The sequence below is a fragment of the Thunnus albacares genome, chromosome 9 (assembly GCF_914725855.1).
Source record: "Thunnus albacares chromosome 9, fThuAlb1.1, whole genome shotgun sequence".
NCBI lineage: Eukaryota > Metazoa > Chordata > Actinopteri > Scombriformes > Scombridae > Thunnus > Thunnus albacares.
In genome coordinates, this window is record NC_058114.1 from 12323691 (window position 1) to 12336983 (window position 13293).

The 13293-nt window shown below is 38.4% G+C and overlaps 1 protein-coding gene across 4 annotated transcripts; it reads left to right on the forward strand.

Annotated features, from left to right (window-relative positions):
• Positions 1–10: 10 nt before the first annotated feature.
• On the forward strand, positions 11–13261 carry axdnd1 (axonemal dynein light chain domain containing 1). Of its 4 annotated transcripts, none has more exons than XM_044361020.1 (26): positions 11–234; positions 1391–1548; positions 1655–1758; positions 2160–2253; positions 2649–2734; positions 2880–2936; positions 3156–3264; positions 3716–3837; positions 4144–4284; positions 4485–4589; positions 5034–5154; positions 5542–5643; positions 5744–5910; positions 6285–6354; positions 6807–7041; positions 7659–7875; positions 8508–8601; positions 9201–9391; positions 9647–9737; positions 9868–10011; positions 10449–10532; positions 10926–10964; positions 11229–11330; positions 11828–11919; positions 12505–12644; positions 12713–12803. In XM_044361020.1, exons 1-26 carry the CDS (start codon positions 165–167, stop codon positions 12715–12717), a joined length of 2940 nt encoding a protein of 979 aa, XP_044216955.1. In that variant the 5' UTR covers positions 11–164; the 3' UTR covers positions 12718–12803. The 4 variants fall into 4 exon arrangements, with proteins under 4 accessions (XP_044216955.1, XP_044216952.1, XP_044216954.1 ...); XM_044361017.1 differs by having other exon boundaries at positions 12–234; positions 12740–13261; XM_044361019.1 differs by lacking the exon at positions 11229–11330 and having other exon boundaries at positions 12–234; positions 12740–13261.
• Positions 13262–13293: the final 32 nt, after the last annotated feature.

Consider the following 13293-nt stretch of genomic DNA (forward strand, 5'->3'; position numbering starts at 1 on the left):
TGGCAACGCGACCAGGAAGTTGAAGCTCAGGGGAGAGTGGAAGAGACATTTCCCCCAACTTTTTTTTCTTTTTTTGGCTGATAAATCTAACTTCTAGCCCACATGACTTTGTTATGTTTGTTTCATAATTGTTCTGGCAAAACCTTCGTGTATTATCTCCGGGAATGTCTGCGTCAATGAGAGCCAGTTCAGCGCCAAGTTCATCGAGGTCGGAGCCAGCGATGGACACCAGAGGTGAAGTCACTGTGCAGTCAGTGGTGGAGGCTAACTGAGCTTAACAAACAAATAACCAGCTGGATACACTTCATTTCACCGTTAGAAACAATTGCCAAACGTTCTGCCTCTCATAAATTCATCTTCTTCTTCTTCTTTTTTTTTTTTTTTTTTTTTTTTTTTTTACATATTCCTTTTAGATTCAAGAGTTCTGCACGCAAAAATGTATTTTTATACACTGTTGTTCTCCAGGTTCTCTGAAGCAACAGCAGACTACTGAGAGGGGTTTTAAACTCTTGGTAAAGAAATGGTTGATGAAAAGTCAATCATAAGTTTTTATTTCTTGTTATATAATTCTTCTGTTTGTTGTCTTTGTCTAATTGTTTGATTGTGTGTTGTTATTTCATGCGTTTTAACCACTCTTTGCCTGACTTGAATATCTGCCATCTTACCCCTTTCCCCCTAAGAGGACCACAATGGAAAAAAGCTTTATTGTGTCTTTATCCTCGATAATTTAATTGTATGTGAAGAATGTAGTCTTGTATGTCCTTTTACTGTTGTCACATGAATCTACATCACATCTATCTAATTACAAAGCGGAGGCTGTGTGCTCTTCTCATAAATACAGGTCACACTTTCCCCCCAGATTTTACCGAATTACATCCATATTATGAAAATAAAGTAAAACAATAGTAAAGAAAAAAAACTACTAAAAACAAAACAGCTCATTCAATGTTAAATGTTTTCAAAAATGCAAAATGTAATTGTGTAATTGTGTTTTACTGCAATTTTTAAGAGTTTAAAGGGAATATAAAGCCTTGAAAGAAGCTAGTAAACAAGTCACTCTATTCAAAGTTTGAAAAACCTTGCAGGTCATTTGACATAATTTACTGCTTTCCAGATTCCTCTAAGACTTTTCTATCCAGCTGGAACAAAAAATATTCCATCTGATGCACTTGAAAGATTTTTCTCACAATCCGTGGCAGAGTATCAATCAAATATGGGAAGCCTGAAGTGTCATATGTCAATGCTCCTTGTGCATAATGCAAGGAAAATATGTTTGGAATATTAAACTGTAAGACACATACTGTATATACGCTTATCATTCATCATAACAAGGTCAGAGCTTGAGTTATACACCTGCTGGTTTGTTTAAATTGAATCTATCTTTTCTCAGTGGCAGAACTGAATATTCAAGTCCCAGTGGATAGCAGAAAGACACAGCCACATCTTGTTCACAACCAGATCATCCCAGATGAACTGCTGGTCAGCCTTACATCCACTGTCTGCAACAGGAAAACACTGGGACACACTGCACACCATCGGCACTGCAAGGTACCTTTGAACACCCATTTATATTTAAACTGATTGCAGAGGGTTATTTCTGTGTGGCTGAAATAATTTGACACTAGTGTTCCTAAACTGAATTCGTATTTTAAAGGGGTGCGGAATCAGACGGCCAGATGCGGTCTGGCATCACCCACTCGGACGCAAGAAATACAAATACTTTCTGGAGCAGCCAACATCCCTGACTGGAGCTGGCAGGTCAGTTAGACCAACAAGACTACATGAACAATGTTGTAATAATGAAGTCTCTACAAAGATTCAGAGTCAGTGGTGTTTTGATAAATTGTAAAATATTAATTGCATGCACACATACACATGCATGCATATTTACCTTGACACTAATAGAGGAAAAAAAAACAGTCTGGTTCTCACTTTGCTCTGTTCATAACACCGGTCAAGCCAAAAAAACTATAATTTTTAGGGTCTGTCAAAAGTAGACTGTTTAAGAGGCATGTTTCCTTAATTTGATAGTTAATCCATAATCAAGGTAACATTAAATGTCTCAAAAGTCTTAAATTCGGATTTCTGCAATCTGCAGATGATCTAAAGAGACTAAATGTGCTTGTTTCCTCTTGTGTGTGTGGACGGTATTCATACAGGGATATTTCATTCCTGTGTGATGCTATGGTGACCCAGAGGAAGACAACAGCCCTCCCACCTCTGACTGACAGGTGTGGCATCGGTGACACACAGGTAAACCGGCTCAGCTGAACTGTTTTGGCTTTCTGAGCTTTTAAACCTTCATGGCGAAAATATAGAATGCCTGAGAAAACACCCTACATTTTCATTTTCAGTTTATTATCTTCTTAAACTTACTCAACCCATTTAGATTTGTTTCTAAGTAGCATATGTTTTTCATCGTTTAGTCTCCCAAATGCACAAAAGTCAACTTTGCTATACAGAAACCTTGTAAATGTGTTTTAAAAAGTTAGAGAGAAATCTGACATTTCCATGGTAGTTGGGTTTTTCGTGTTCAGTAGTAGAAAGTTCCACAGTCTTAAATGCACCATGATTTAATAGTAGTTTGAAGTTTATTGCATGCACAAGTATACAGTGTGTCATGTAGTCACAGCCTCTCTGTCTCCCAGAACTTGAGTGTCTCGGAGAGTCTGATTCCAGAAGAATATCACATTGTGAAAAACAAAGGGCTGCGGAGCCTGGAGTTCTTTGAGGAGTGAGTCCACTTCAATATGTTCAGCTTCTTCATGTTGACAGATATATCATGCTCTGTTTTATTGATGTTAACTGGGCATCCTTATATTGTCATTGTCAAATTGGAATTGGAAAAAAGTTCCTCTCATGTTCCTTCTCTCTCTCAGTGCCTTCACAGTGCAACTGCAGGATGACGAGCAGAAGATACGTGTCTTTCCTTCACTGTGAGTGTAGAAAATATGAATTAATCTTATTTACAGATAAGCCTGTCCAGTCCAGTAGTCTTCACTGGGAGATTTTGTTAGCAATAGTACAGCTTAATTGTAGGAAGTAGTATTCCATGGGGTAGGCAAAGTGCTTGTAGGGTAAGGGATGAATGTTGCAAAAGAAAAGTCAGTAAATGTATAGTAATACAAATTTGTGTGTATGTTCTGTGTGTCCAGGAAGCCCAGTGGCAGACTGGAAGTTGTTCAGCTGATGAGGATGATGGACGACATGCTGGAGAAGGCTGGAGTGGATCAGCAGAGTCAGGAGCTAACTGAGCTCTCACAGGTAGACAGACAAACAAACAGAGTACACAAGCTTCTATGTGTCCGTATGGCTGATACTAGTATTGTGCTGCATTCATGTACAGAACATGTAAACATAGCAGCAAACCTTTTCATTCAGTAAATAGCCTAAAACTTGAAAAAAAAAACAGCACTATCCTAAACATCATCATCAAATATGTAAGATTAAAGAAGGGAGGTTTTTATGTACCCCAGGTCAAGTAGTCTCTGCTCATGTCTTAGCAAAAACATAAAATCTACATCACAATGTGTAGTGTTTTTTTCTTTTTGCTTGTAATATTTATGTCATAATCTCAACATGTTGATGATAGGAGAGTGTTGATGATGATTTGTATATTAAAAACAGAAGTGCTCAGTGATATTATAAAGTGATTCTTATAGTAGTACAGCTATCTGTAGAAATTATAAACACAATGTGATGAAATTGGTTACAGATGGAGGGTTTGCTGGAGCTGGTGCAGACTGAGCAGAACATCTACAACATTGTTTTCCATGAACTGATCAGGCAGGTCAGTGTGGGATGTGCCGAGAGAGGACAGCTGCTTGCCAAACTCAGGTTAGCAGCCAACACGTTAGGACAATGCCAAAATAACAAAACCTTATCACTTGTTGAAGGAGTCTCATAATCCTTATGTGCTTGAAGCCACTTAAAAGCCTATAATGGGAATATGGATGTAAATAAGAACTGATATCAAATGAAGCACAATTCTGCTTTGTTATTACTTTTTTGGCGCCTCGAGTTAATTCTGCATCATATTTTGACAGATAGTATGGGAAAAATGTGACATTTTCAGAAACTATTTTCCAGTAATGACCGCAGAGAACGTTTTTTTCCCAGCAGCTCTTGTGTTTGTGTGTCTAGACAGCGCTACCAGTCCCTGCTTGAGCGAATCCCCCGCCGTCTGAAGGCTCTGCACACCGAGGCAGTGGCACAGCGGGCTCTGGATCGCCGGCTAACCGAGGAAATCCATCGCATCAAGACGTCAATCCAGCAGCTCAGCACGTAGGTCAGGGGTCAGGCTGCTGGGTCACGATGAATGATATAACTGTGTGCAGTAAACATTGGAATATGTTGATGGAATAATTCTATTTTAAGAGGAAATAATAAATGCAAGAAATTAAAATAATAGCAATATGTATGTGTGTGTGTGTGTGTGTGTGTGTGTGTGTGTGTGTGTGTGTGTGTGTGTGTCCTGCTCACAGGGAACTGTCCAGGATCAGAGACCATGATTCCTATGTTTCCCACCAGGCGGAGCGTGCTCACCAGCAGCTGGCTGATGCCCTTGATCAGACTCACACCAACTCAGAGTCAGTGCCCCCTGTAGGACTGAACTGAACATGAGTTAATTCAGTCCAACTCTAATTCTACAACAGGCTGATGCATTCCTAATTTCAGCAGCGTGAACATTATTTATCTGGTTGCCATGAGTATTTTATTTCATTATTCCATATTTGCACCTTGATTAAAAATCCATGAGAAACAGAGGCAATTACATATATGGATATGATATACTTTAAAATAAAGGATAACTACTTTATAAGTAAAGACACTCTATACTGTATCCTTCATTCATTTTGCAAAAAATGTTGAAGAGAACCAAATAAATATAACAAGAAAGAAAAAAGCTGAATTTTCAAACCTTTCATTCTGAGATAGAGCCTAAGTACAGCAGTAGTTCAACAAATGGGCAGTACAAAAGTACAAAATGTGACCCGGTGTTCCCTCTCACATGATCTATGTGCTCTTTTCAGTGTGGTTCAAGGTTACCATCAGCTGTATGAGCTGCAGAGGGGTCGCCTTGAGACTCAGTTGCTCCAGATGACTGAGGAGAGAGACTGCTGGAGCCAACGCACCTTCTGCCTTGCCCTCAAGGTGTGTGAGCCATGATTTTTATGTTTCGTTTTTTACAGCTGTACTCACCTTGAATGTCAGTGACGTGCGTATTATTATGGTGGATTAATAAAATAGATTAATTGATTTTGGTTGTCAGAAGGAATAAGAAAGTTATTAATATGGATAGCTAGGGTTTTATTTTCTGAAAACTCCATGTATCCATGTTCAGTGTTGAAACAGATAGTATGAAAAAGATTTGTCCGTTAATGGGTAAAATTTTATAATATGCACAGTCTTGTTAATGGGTTTGGTAGTATGTATTAACTTTAACCTTACATCAGTATTTTTGGGTTGCTGGGACACAATTTCTACTCAACTGTCAATTTTCTCCAAACAAGTTTCAATATATCTTTCTATGATTGTTAGGTTATCAGTGTGAAGAAGCTGGAGCTGGTCAAACGACTGCATTTCAATGGGCAGAGCTGGTTTAAGACAGCAGAGCACTGCAGCATGTACCTCGCTTCAAAGGTAACAAATGCACTTTTTGCAAAAACCCATAACTCCTCTTTGTAAATATCCCAGGTGGTTCTGTTAGACTCTGACTATGACAGTGACCATCCTGCTGTAGGACACAGAGGACCTGAATATCATCATGGAGCTTACAGACTACTGGAGAGAACAGCTGACTGCTTTCATGTCTCAGCTGAAGAAGACTGAACATGCTCAGTGTGACCAGATCAGTGCCATCCAGCAAGGCATCACTAAGTGGCTCGCCTTCTGCACCACACAGAACAAGTACAGACGAGTAGAAATACCACATGAGATCATTTAATATTTTACTATGATTATCTATTATGAAAAGCCACCCTAAGTTAAAATAAACTTCACATGAGATCATATCTAAAACACAGAGTGTCAACTCAAAATCTCATTACCTGAAAAAAGTTCTTTAGATGTTTCAGTCCCTGGAAAACTATAATAACCTAATTTTGCATTCTTATTGGGACTAAACACCCAGTATGGTGTAGGTGGTTATCATTCAGAACAATTTATAGAAGAGGAGATTGATCTGTGTGTGTATTGTATTGTGTGTGTGTGTGTGTGTGTGTGTGTGTGTGTGTGTGTGTGTGTGATTGTGTATGCCAATGATGCTCCTTCTCCTTTTCAAGGTGTACTGACCCAAAATATGAGAAAGCTTCAGTGGAAGGGATTCATGCTGATTTGAAGCAGTGGTCAGAAGTAAGACAATGCATTTACTTCCTCTGTGTGTGTGTTTTTTCTCATTGCCTTCATTGATGTTATCTATCTGATGTATTTGATTTGTCTCATTTGTGTAATGTTTCTGATATAATCGCAACATCTCATCACTTTTATCTCTCATTAGCCTCATCTCCAATGCTTATCATCACTTGCCACAATGCGTAAACTATGAAAAATTGTCTGATTAGGGTTTAACTGAGCAGTGAACTCTTGGCTTGATGCTCAAACATGCTTCAGCTCAGGACAAACTAGTAGTTCCAAATGATAAAATGTGATCTACACCTTGTGTAGCAGTAGAATAAGACAGTGGACACTTAACCAACCTTCATTTAGATTTTATTCCAAATATCTAGTGTGTGTGGCATATGTTGGGTCATATAGTACAGCAGAAAATGATCCTTTATTGTCTTTTGTTGTTCTTGTCTCTGCAGATGTTGGCCCTGCAGTGTGAGCATTATCAAGGTGAGGAGTTGCTTTGCTGCCAGCAGACATTAGGCGAACTTGGCCATGTTCAGGAAAGGTGGTTGGATATGAGCCTTCAGCTGTTCAGAAGACACTTGGGCCCTAATGGTGAACCTCCTGGAGGCCAGCAGGTCCTAATGGAGCTGGCCAGGGTCATATCTGAGCATCACAAACAGCTGGACTCGCAAGTCAGTGGAGAGAATGGTGAGGGCCGAAATATTAACATTTTTTAACATGTGAGAGATTTTAAAGGAGCTAAAGAGTATGATTTTGAGGCCTAGAGACACTATCACTTGACACTGATTTAGTTTCTGTTTGACTGTAGTCCAAATGGATGTCTGAAACAAACACTGACACACACACACACACAGAGTTGTGTTTCCATCACTTCAGAGGACATTACGTTGACTTATATTTATTTCCTCAAGATTTACTCTAACCCTAACTTTAACCTTCACCAGTACTTCACCCTAAAATGTATTAATTTACATTATGGGGACTTGCTTTTTGTCTCCAAAAGGGAGACGGGTCCCCACAACGTGACTTCGAAAAAAGGTCTATGTCCCCACAACACGAGTAATACCTTCTATACACACACACACATACACTCTAATTACAGAGACTTCATATATCTGCCTCGTTATGAGCTTTGTCAATAAGACAGGAGGAAACTGTTTAAAGGCTTAATGATTTATAAATTAATTAATTCATAAACATTGCAGGGCAACATGCTTAAAGTGGCTTCATTGTCGGGATTAAAAAAGTAAATCCTTGGGATGTGGACTGGTCTGTTGTAACTGATTCCAGCCATGCTGTTTCAGGAATCCACGGACTGATCGTGTCACTGCTCGGATTGATGGAGTCCTGGGTCGCCAAGCTTGGGGCAGTGATTGGCTGTCCAGAAAAGATGCTGGTCTCTGAATGGCTGAGGCTGGAAAAGGGACTGCACAATTGGCAAAGTTTGGCTGAAGAAGCCTTGCAGAAGATCTCCATTGTGCAGACAGTAAATGAAAAGGACAAACACAAGCTCAACCTTTAGTAAGTTTTGCGTTTAATGGTATTACTACTTATCCTAAAATGTAGACACTAATCTGTCTCAGTATAATTGGTTGGTAAGTTTAAAAACTGTGAATTTAATGGGAAAAACAGATGCTTCATTTATCAGCATTTTGTAGAAAAGTTCACACCACAATAAAACTTTAGAAAGTTCTTCAGTATGACGAAGTTTGTGTTTGTCAAATATGCATATACTGTGGTTGCCGCACAAACACCTGTCATTTATCAGTGACCTATTCTGAGAATGTGCCAGGTGTAGGTAACCAACACAGCAACAAAGATTTGCTGATTCATGTAAATCATGAGTATGGTCTTAGAATTGCCATCCACTCACAATTTTGATTTCAAATCTCATTCAAACCCCCTGATTGTTTATTAATACTTCCTGTGAAAATACATGTATTAAGTTGGATAACATCCCAATAAAGTAGTAGTTTCTTAGAAGACATCTAAGCCTCTAAGCTTCTATATACACATTAACAGGTATATTCATCAAAAGACAAGACTCAATGAGAAATTAAGACTACATATGTTTTAATGCTGAAATTGAGATACTCCCTGGCAGTCATGGTCTAAGACACTTTGTTGTGTGTGTGTGTATGTGTTTGAAACAGTGCAGAGACAGAAAAGATGTTAGACAAAGTGCAGGAGTTCATAACCAGCCTGTCCAACTTCACTGACTGTGAGAACCAGAGACTAATGGAGGAGGTGAGCATCAACAAGGTTCAGCCAAACTGTCAATAGAAGTTTACTTTTTTTTTTTTAAATGGTGCAAAAACTATAATCTACTATCTATCTTTTACTATTATTATTATTTAAAGAATGTGTTTGGTTAGCAAAGGTTTCTGTAATATTAGAGTTCTTTGCTGTTTTTGCAATGCTCAATCTTCCTCCCTTCTGCTCTGATCTTTGAACTGTCATGTTCACTTACTGATGTCCCTCTGCAGAAAAGGCTCTAAACCACATATCTCTTGTGGATCTTCTCTGTCATTTAATCCACATCTTTGCAGGCCCTTCCAGCCTCCTCAGTTTTCACAGTGATGTCTTTATAGAAAACCTATTTGTTTTCCAACACCTTGCTTCACCCTGCTACTGTTTTTTTTATACTTTGGTTACTAAGCAGCTCCAGAGCACTTGTGGTTTCAGGGCCTTCATCGGGGACATTGTGGTTGTTGAGGGAGAGGAGAGTGATACTCTGAAATATATTATTTTTATACGAATTGCCTTTTGGCTTTCTGTTGTTAAAAAAAATATGCTGTAATGTACAAAGGTGCTGTCTTGAGTTTAAGTGTTTCCTCTCCTACCAGGTCAATTCCATTCAAATGGCTCAGACTCGTTGGATGTTGGATCTGTTGCTCCTTATGGTGTCTGACCATAGTGAGGACCAGAGCCAAGAACAGGATCACCAATACATTACAAACATCTCACTACAGAAACTGGATGAGGATGCCAAGGTGCTGGCTGAGAAACTTGGCTTTTTTTCCAAATACATCACCAGGTAACAGACGTTATATCCATTTTTACAATTTAGATTTCAGATGCAAGTAATATGAGTAAGTTATAATTAAATAAATACAATAGAATTTGCTACAGAGTGCAGTGATAACCAAAAAATGTACAGAAAAGAAATTATGGCTAAAGCATGTTTAGTTGCTAAAAGACAGAAAGTAAACAAGATGTGTGTCTGGGAGGGGATTGACGAGAGGATTGTCTCCAGGGTTCACTTATCATGAATGTGTGTTTTTGACTTTAGCTCATGCCAGCTGATTGTGGAGGAGCAGATTCTGCAGAACCCACATCAAATTGAAGGTGAAAATGAGATGGATGAGTGCAGAAAGCTACAGGTAAACAACAAGCTGATATGTGTAAAATCATTGCAAAAATCCAGCAGGAGTGTCAACTGTGTCAACAGACAGGATCTGTAATTGTAAGCTTTGCAATGTGTTCTGTGTAAGTTTCTGTGTCTGTCCTCAGAGGGACTGCACTGATTGGGTGGAGACCAGTTTAATCCTGCTCTCAGGAGTGGAAGGTGGCTCTGTGGAGCTGTGTGTCAGACAGGCTGACCCCACTTCCAGCAGTGATGTGCCTGTCTCTCCAACAGACAGCCTGGAGTCTCTGGTGATGTTTCAACTCAAATACAAGCAGCATGGATAGACCTAATTTGAATTTTGATTAATTTTGATGACTGCTGATGAAGAGTGACAGTGGTTGCTTAAACATTTTCACTTAATTAGCTATTTTTTGTGACTAACATTTGATAACAAATAGTGGTTTCTGTGAAATTATAACATTATCACTTCTTCTAAATTCTTGAAAGGCTGGTGACAACTAAGTAGAGCCGATGTCAGAAAATGCAATTGTGATTGATCAAATAACATGCTTGAAGGCCTGACTTTAGCATCAGTTACCTATTTAAGTTGTGATCACCTCAAGACAAAGTTTGAAATCTGGAAAATAATTGATTTGAAAAGTGAACGTAATGAGAGGAACATCAAAGGTATATATTTTTTGTGCACTTTGATGATGGCTATTTGTATGTGCGCATGCATTTTCAGGTGAACAAAGAGGTTTCAGCCGAGCCTGTAGCAGACAATGAGGCCAAAGAGGTCAAAGATGAGATTGAAGCAGAACTGAAGGAGGTCAGTGACATTTACAGCTCAAAAAGTCCGAGTGAGAAGCTGAACTACACTCTGTAATATTTACACTCTGCTTTAGTTTCAATGTGATGCACTGTGTTTACTGTTCATGCACAAGGTTATTCAAACATTTAAATCATTAAGATTCATCAGTTGTCTATAAATAATTATAATTTGACCATGAGTAACTATTATGCAGGCTGAAGAATTACATTTATTCTTATTTTCCTGACTAGCACTTTTTTGGTTTCCATTTATTGTGTAAATAAACCTGAATTATAATGTCTTATAATGTTCATGTGTGACAGATAAGGTATTCATAACTGCTTATACAGAATTAATCCTAATTATGAAGATAATGATGAGGACAGTGATAGTACTCTTCTTTCTTTACAGAGCACTATTGGAGAAGAAGAACAAAAAGAGATTTGTCAGGTATTAATACAGTTTCAATTAAGTGTTATTGGATACATTTTAATTTGCACATTAGACAAAACAAAAAACAGATAAACAGATTTTAGACCTGTTTGTGATAAAAGACATAAGATGCAGAATACTTTATTTCTCTATGTTATATTCATTGTTCCCTCAGGTCAGGAAATCTTTGGAGTATCATGGAATTTGGAAATTTGTGTTGCAGACATTAGTGAATTTTACAAATGGGTCTGAAAATTGAAAAGTGTTGCTGTTGACCTGCAGGGGGAGCTAACGGTTTGCGAGAGCCCAGTGGTGAATCTGATTGACTATGATGGAAACATCACGCAAAGAAAGCTGGGAGAGAGCAGTGTGCGCCTGAATGGGGTTAGACAATTACATCACACACTTTTGAAATATCTGCATGAATTGTGTTAGCATGCTTAGATTATACTCGTATTTTCAAATCCATATTCAGATACAAGACAAACATAAAGTACATGTACAGTAAAAAGCTCCCTTGCCTGTTGTTGAGAATAGTGCTTCCATTGTACAGAAAAATTTAACATGCACATATGCAACTAAAAACAAACTTTTTTTATAAAGCTTATAATTCAAGCCTGTAGTCCACATTAATCATTTAATTTGTCCAAAAGAAACATTTCAATTACATTTCCTATAATTTTCTTTTTTTTTCCTTGTTTGTTTTCTTACCATTAACTCATAAAAGGTTGTTCTTATAAGTAATTTTTGAAATGGTGGTGTTTCTCCACTCTTTTAGCCTAATCTTTATCCAGTTGTAAACCCTGGGAGCATTAGTGCCATGCCTTCACTTTTGTGTAGAACTGAAAAGGCGTGTCTGTGTTTCTGTCTCTTTCTGTCAGAGTGAGGAGTTGGTTGTGTCTCCAGCAACAGATGAAGCCCAGAAAGCTTTTAGTGATCTGACCACAGTAGGATTACTGCAACAGGAACTGCAGTAAGTTTACCTTGTTGTGGTTGAGTAGAACGTGCATTTATGGAATATTATGTAGTAATATGTACTATTAAGCTGTTAGTATAATAATCTATTTTTTCCAAACTGTTGACGTTTTTTCTCTGAGTGCTCCAAAACAGTAGTGATACATTTTATATCCAGTTTTTAAAAGATTTTTCATGTACTGTTATCAACACTCGCTGCCTGTTTGCTCTCTTCTGCCACACAGACAGTGATGATTTTTCCACTTTATGTGGAATAAGAATTGGGTAGCTAGTATGAGCAGCAATCACTACCATGGCTGAAAATATGTGCTTTTGTTTTGCCTTTCATAGTTAGTCAAAAAGAAACTCTCACATCTGGCAGACTCTAGTGGAGTTTATTAAACAAAATCACATCAGGAGGGTAACACGGAAATAAAAATAACCAATTTGCTTTAGTAACCATCAAACATTGTTGGTTGATAATTGGTACACGTGTCCACACTTCAGCTGAGTGCAGTTGCTCAGAAAGTGAATGGGCCCCTATTGACCTGTGGATTTGCAAAGTGCGTCTAGGCCAGATTTATTATCTGCATGTGTTTGTCAGTGAGTCAGAGTTGCAGGTCCAGAGTGCTGAGCAGCGAGCTCTGAAGGCTGAGGAGGCCCTCCAGGCAGCACTGGAGAAGATTAAAGACCTGGAGAAACAACTGCACGATCAGTCCAGCCTGGAGCCCAAAAGTAGTGAAGGTATCGAGCAAATAACTAACTGTTTTAACTTTTAACTGAGAAGGAGAGACAATAACACACTGTTAAAGCATAGACACACACTGTTTGTGTTGCAGAGAAAAAGAAAACACCACCACCTTCCCCACCACCAGTAACAGACCCGGCTCCTCCAAAGAAAACCACTTCTGAAGCCAAATCATCAAGCAGCACCAAAAAGACCAAGAAACGCTGATCTTAGAAACAGCCGTTGTTACAACTTTGTATTTAATGTTGGGAGAACTGCTTTTAGAGTAACTTTTAGGGTTTTATGTTTCTTGTGTGTTCTCTGTTGTAACAAAGGTCAGAGAGAAACTCCTCGCATGCACTCAATCACAGTCACACTCATAACACCTGAAAAAAATCAACAGTATAATGACTTTTTGTACACATGTACTGTGTTCAAAGTAGCATAGCACACAGGAGTAAAAAAAATCATTAACCAGTGCTGACATCTAAGTATTAAATAGTATCAGGAGGTTGTCCCTGTTCAGAGTGCTTGACTGTTTTATCTTGTGTGTATTTTGTATTTGAGTGTAAAAGCAGACCGCTTCTTGTTTCCTTCCAAAAATTAAAATATCTGTAGACACTACATTTTAAAATGTCAGACTGTACTTGACCTTTATTGTAGACT